The sequence below is a fragment of the Manis javanica genome, chromosome 5 (genome assembly GCF_040802235.1).
Source record: "Manis javanica isolate MJ-LG chromosome 5, MJ_LKY, whole genome shotgun sequence".
NCBI classification, from domain to species: Eukaryota; Metazoa; Chordata; class Mammalia; order Pholidota; family Manidae; genus Manis; species Manis javanica.
In genome coordinates, this window is record NC_133160.1 from 13,456,476 (window position 1) to 13,461,504 (window position 5,029).

At 57.1% G+C, this 5,029-nt stretch overlaps 1 protein-coding gene across 1 annotated transcript; it reads right to left on the reverse strand.

Moving 5' to 3' along the window:
* Nucleotides 1–243: 243 nt before the first annotated feature.
* On the reverse strand, nucleotides 244–4,705 carry WFDC2 (WAP four-disulfide core domain 2). Its single transcript, XM_017642195.3, has 4 exons — nucleotides 4,546–4,705; nucleotides 3,954–4,097; nucleotides 1,569–1,721; nucleotides 244–382 (listed from the first exon to the last, which is right to left on the reverse strand). Exons 1-3 carry the CDS (start codon nucleotides 4,622–4,624, stop codon nucleotides 1,570–1,572), a joined length of 375 nt encoding a protein of 124 aa, XP_017497684.1. The 5' UTR covers nucleotides 4,625–4,705; the 3' UTR covers nucleotides 244–382; nucleotide 1,569.
* Nucleotides 4,706–5,029: the final 324 nt, after the last annotated feature.

Consider the following 5,029-nt stretch of genomic DNA (forward strand, 5'->3'; position numbering starts at 1 on the left):
CATCAGTCTGAGCCCTGGTTTTTCCTTCCATCACCCTGGGAGAATAACTGCCCACCTCACAGGGAAATGCCCCTGCACGCCAGACGAGACTTGGGTGTATGTTCATTTGTTTCAGAGTTGATCCCTCCCTGGGCTTCCCGCCTGGATCACCTGGCCAACACCTCCCCAGCCCCAACCCACCTCAATCCAGAGGCAGGGGAGGCAGGGACAGAACAAGAAGAATAGAGGCCACAACCCCACCAGTGCTGGGAGAGGTCACTTTATTGGTTGGAAAAGGAAGAAGCTGTGGTCACTCAGGAGGGAGGGTGGGGAGTGAGAAAGAGGGAGGGCAGCGGGGCTGGAGTCAGACAGGGCCGGGCCCCCACTCCTCAGGCTGAGGTGGCTGCAATGGAGGAAGAAAATCATAATAACACCATCAGTAACAATATCCATAATACTAGAAAAGAGCACCTGCAGCTTCAGTTCTGCACAAAGCTCCCCACCCCGCCCTGCCCCACCCTAGCACCCTGCATGCACAGCAGAGCCTCACCTTCCTGCACTCATGTGCAGTTCCTAGACTTAACTCCTCTGCCTCTGCCACTCTGATTGCCAACTCAACCATGCCCAAGACACACCGGGCATTCCATGGTCCCAAATGACCTGCCATGGCCTTCCTGAGGGGCCAGCACCATTTATCTCCTAAGGATCCCCCACCTCCAGGAAGTCCCACCGTGCCTCCGTTCCTTGGGTTAAGCTAGGATTAGCTGACCAGAAGGCTCTTCTCATCCCATTTTATGAGCAAAATCATTGCAGCTCAGGGAAGCAAAAGACTGGTTAAGTATCAGAGCCAAAATGTGAACCTGGGTCTTCCTGACTGCAAAGCCCAGCCATGCTGTTGGCACTCAAGGAGACAAGAGATGGTGGGCATCACTGAGAGCTCGGGGCCCTAGGGACACCGGGACCCCCTCATGGGCATACCTTGAAATAGCAATCATGGGGCCTGGGGCACGTCCTCCCCCCCCGTATGGCCTTAGTCTCATCTGTGTGATACTGGGTTCCCTCGGCTGAGAGCTTGTCAACAGTAGCACATGATTAACAGTGGGAATTCAACCAAAGGGCACTTCCAGGTTCTTACTTGTCCTATTCCCTCTGCCTGAAACAGCCTCCCCACTGTACTCCCCAGACTACCCACCTCTCACCAATCCTTTAGAACTGGCTCAAGGTCACCCTCGGCAAAGCCTGCTCCCTTCATCCCGACCCCCGCCTGGGTGAGGTTTGCTTCCTCCCTGTCCCCACAACATCTAGCCCTTCCCTCCATTGCAGCATTGACTATGGGCACTGACCATCCATCTGCCCCAGCCAGCAGGCCGTGAGCTCTGTGAGGAAGGGTGGTGGCCCCCTGTCCCAGCACATGGCCTGGGGTGGGCAGCCCATGCTGGATTGCCCAACAGGCCACCTAAGCATGTGCTTGGGGTTTGTTTTCCTTAACTTCCTCACATGTACTTCAGGACATGGTCCTCTTCAACCTCCTGCGGTTGTCATCTCATCTGGCATCAGTGCCCTCGGCCCTCCCCCGGCCCCCCACCTACCTCAGAAGACAGGTGTGATGCAGGACACCTTCCCGCATCCATTGCGACAGCACTTCAGCTGGCCAGCACACTCACTGTCCACCTGGCACTGGTCCTGGCAGATGCCAAGCTGAGGGAAGGCGATGTCCACCTCGGGACAGGAGCCCCGCTTCTCTGAGTAGAAAAAGGAGCAAAAGAAAGTGGGTGGAGGGAGGGAGGGAGATGAACCCTCATCCATGACATGAGCTCCCTCTGTCCCTCACCCTGAGTTGATGGTGGGGAGGGTGGACTAGGAAGAGAGCCTGCAAACTCCTGCCCCTTATGCTCCATCATTGCCTTGAACCCATAGGACTCAGTTTGAGTCCCAGCGCTGCCTGTTCCTAACTCCGTGGCCTAGGGCCGAAAGATGCTGCCTGAGAGCAGTGCTGCCCACATCGTGGAGCTTTGTCAAAGCGGCGAAAGCAGCGTACATATATTACTTCTCCCTGGAGACTCACAGTGCTGTGTAATAGTCGCCCTAATGACTGATTTTCACAGCTAACATGTACCCAGTCCTTCTATGTGCCACGCATTATTCTAAGCACTGGATGTATATTGACTCATCTAATCCCCACAATAATCTTAAAAGAGGGAAGAGGTACTGTTAATATTTCCTCAGGTCACAGAAGAGGAAACTGAAGCACCAAGAGGTTAAGGAATTTGCCTAAAGTCATGCAGGGTAGAGGCAGGAACTGAAACCCAAGGATCTGACTTCAGAGTCTGTGTACCAAGCACTCTGCTGCTTTGTAAGCTGTAAAGTGCAGTGCACATGTGAAGGGTTACACACCCATGTCTTCATTCCCATATACTGACTTGCAGTTACAACCGTGTAGCACCCTGCCTCCCCTCCATGCACACTCACTCATCCATGCAGATAAGCATTCTTACACACACACACACACACACACACACACCATGTTACACTTCCTGAGTCAAGGAGAGGATCATTTTATTTAGTCCCCAGATCAATCCCATAAAATATGGGGTGATAATTCATCCCAATGAGATAGTAGAGGCTCAGAGAGGTAAAGTGACTTGCTCAGGGCCACACAACTAGCAGGTGACAGAACTAGGATTCAAGTTCAGGAGGCCAGCTGGCCCTGTCCCTCTTCCTGCCTCAGTCCATCTGAGACAATGGAAGAGCAGACTCCACCTCACAGCCCAGACTCCTTTTGCCCCTCCACCTCTCTCATCGGTCTGTCTGCCTCTTACTTTCTCCCCCAGCCTCCACTTCTCTTTCTGGTCTTCCTCTCTCTGGTCCAGATTAGAAACCTCCAGATCCAGAAGCTGCCCCTAACAGGCCAGTCATCCTCGTGTCTGCTTGTAAGTGTCTCAAGTCTCTACTTATAGACCTTCCCAGCCCCTGCTGGCATCTTTGGAGAAATAACAAAAACAGAAAGTCACAGGGATTGTATTCTGGGTAAGGACCAGGAATCACAGCACCTCAGAACCCCCAAGTCATATCCCTGTTTCTAGTCCTCAGATTTTCCTCTGAAAAATGCAAAGCTTGGATTCCATGATGTCTAAGGCCACTTTCTGCTCTGATGTGAGTCCCCAGAGCCAGGCAGAGAGACTTGAGCTCTAGGAAGTACCTTCTATGGAGCACCCAAGCTTCCTGGAACATTCCGTCTATCTATCGCTCAATCTTTAGAGCAGAAGAGATTGTTTTAAAGATGGGGAAGGGGGAGGGGTGCTCAGGGAGGAGGTCTGACTTTCTTCAAACCACTCAGGCAAAAGTGGAACCCCTGCACAGCCCTCTGGCACAGGATGGCAGTGTGGTCTCAGGCAAGAGCCTTTCTCTCCCCGAGGCCCTCTTCCACATCTTTAAGATGGGCTGGGCGCTGTCCTAAATCTGTAAAACTTCTTTCCACGTGGACAGAGGAATCCGGGGAGTCTTGCCAGGCCAGGCGCTCCAAGTCCTTCCTCCAAGCTGGGGGAGGCCGCAGGGGAGGGACTCCTTGAGGGATGAGCGCCCCAGGCCTAGGGGCCCAGCCCACGCGCCAGCTCCGGGCTTCCCCGCAGCTCCAGCCCTCCAGGCGGAAACTGCCAACCGGTCCCCTGATCTCCCGGAACAACGTCCCAGCTGTTGCGTGCCCGGAAGCCCGTCATGCACCCGAGACTCGAGTCCAGTTAGGGGTGAGGGGCCTTCAATTCCCCGCCCCCGCCGCCCCGAGGCTGCACTTAAGCGATGCCCTTGTCTCCCCGGACCTTGGCAGCCACAGCACGGGAGGATCTGGTTCAATCTGCCCGGACTTTGCCAAGGGTCCCTGGGTGCGCGAGCGCCCCTCTTCCCGGAACCTGGGCGCTGCCACCTCCTCCCAGAACGCGCGCCCCGCCCTGGCCCCGCGCGTGTCGCCCTGAGGTTACCATTGGGCATATGGCAGACGGTGGCGCAGCCAGCCTGGCAGCACTTGAGGTTGTCGGCGCAATCTCCATCTGACAAGCACTCCCGCGTACAGTTCAGGTCCAGCACTACCTTGGGGCACACGCCCGTTTTCTCTGCGCCGGTGCCTGGGAGGTGGACGGTCAGTGGGGGGCTGGAGCCCAGTCCCAGAGGATGCCCACCTCCTGCTCCAAGGGCCTCAAATCTCAAGCTCCAAGGAATTCTCCATCTCGGGCCCTAGGCGCCCCCCTTACAGCCTTCAGAGGGCCCCACTTCCAGGCTTGGGGTCCCCAACACCTGGGAGTACCTGGCCACTGAGTCTGTCTCTCCCCCAAATTTCAGCCTTTAGTGGTCTCCCCACCTCCAACACTTCACACCCCATACCCTAAGCTCCTAGGATCACCCACTGTAGGCATCAGGATCCCCAAAATTTAGTTTGCATGGGTCTCCCCGATTCTGCCCAGGAATCCCCACTTCTCCAGCCCCCAGAGAGGCTCCCTGGGCCTCTGCGCAGCCCTGTCCTAGCTCTTCTGGCTCAGCCCCACTGGGCGCTGGGCCCCTCCCCGCCCCACTCACCTGCGACCGGGGGGAGGCCGAGCAGCAGCAGGCCAAGGAGGAGGGCGGCAGCGAGAGGACCGCGGCGGCAGGCAGGCATGGTGCTTTGCCGGGCGGGCGGGGTGCAGGTGTGAGCCCCCGCCGCGATGGGGGGATTTAACCGCGTGCGCTGGGGGCGTGGGGCGGGGGCGGGGCCGAGCTGGCAGGGGTAGAGGGCTCAACCGGCACCTAGGGCGGGCTGCCACCTCATGCCGTTTCACAATTCCCTGAGATCAGGTGTCACTCTTGGCCCCGGTGGGAACCAGGAACCGAAGCAGCTTCCAGGCCAGGCGCAGCTCAACCGGCTGCAGCCGGACCCTTGTCCACCCCTCCTCTCCCTCCCTCCTGGGGCTTGAGGTCAAGACAGCAGGAGGCAAGAGCAGGGTTATGCCCAGGACTGCCTTGTTCCCATTCCAAGACTCTGGGGTTTCCCAGTAAAGCCCAGGGTCAGGGGAGGAGGGGAAAA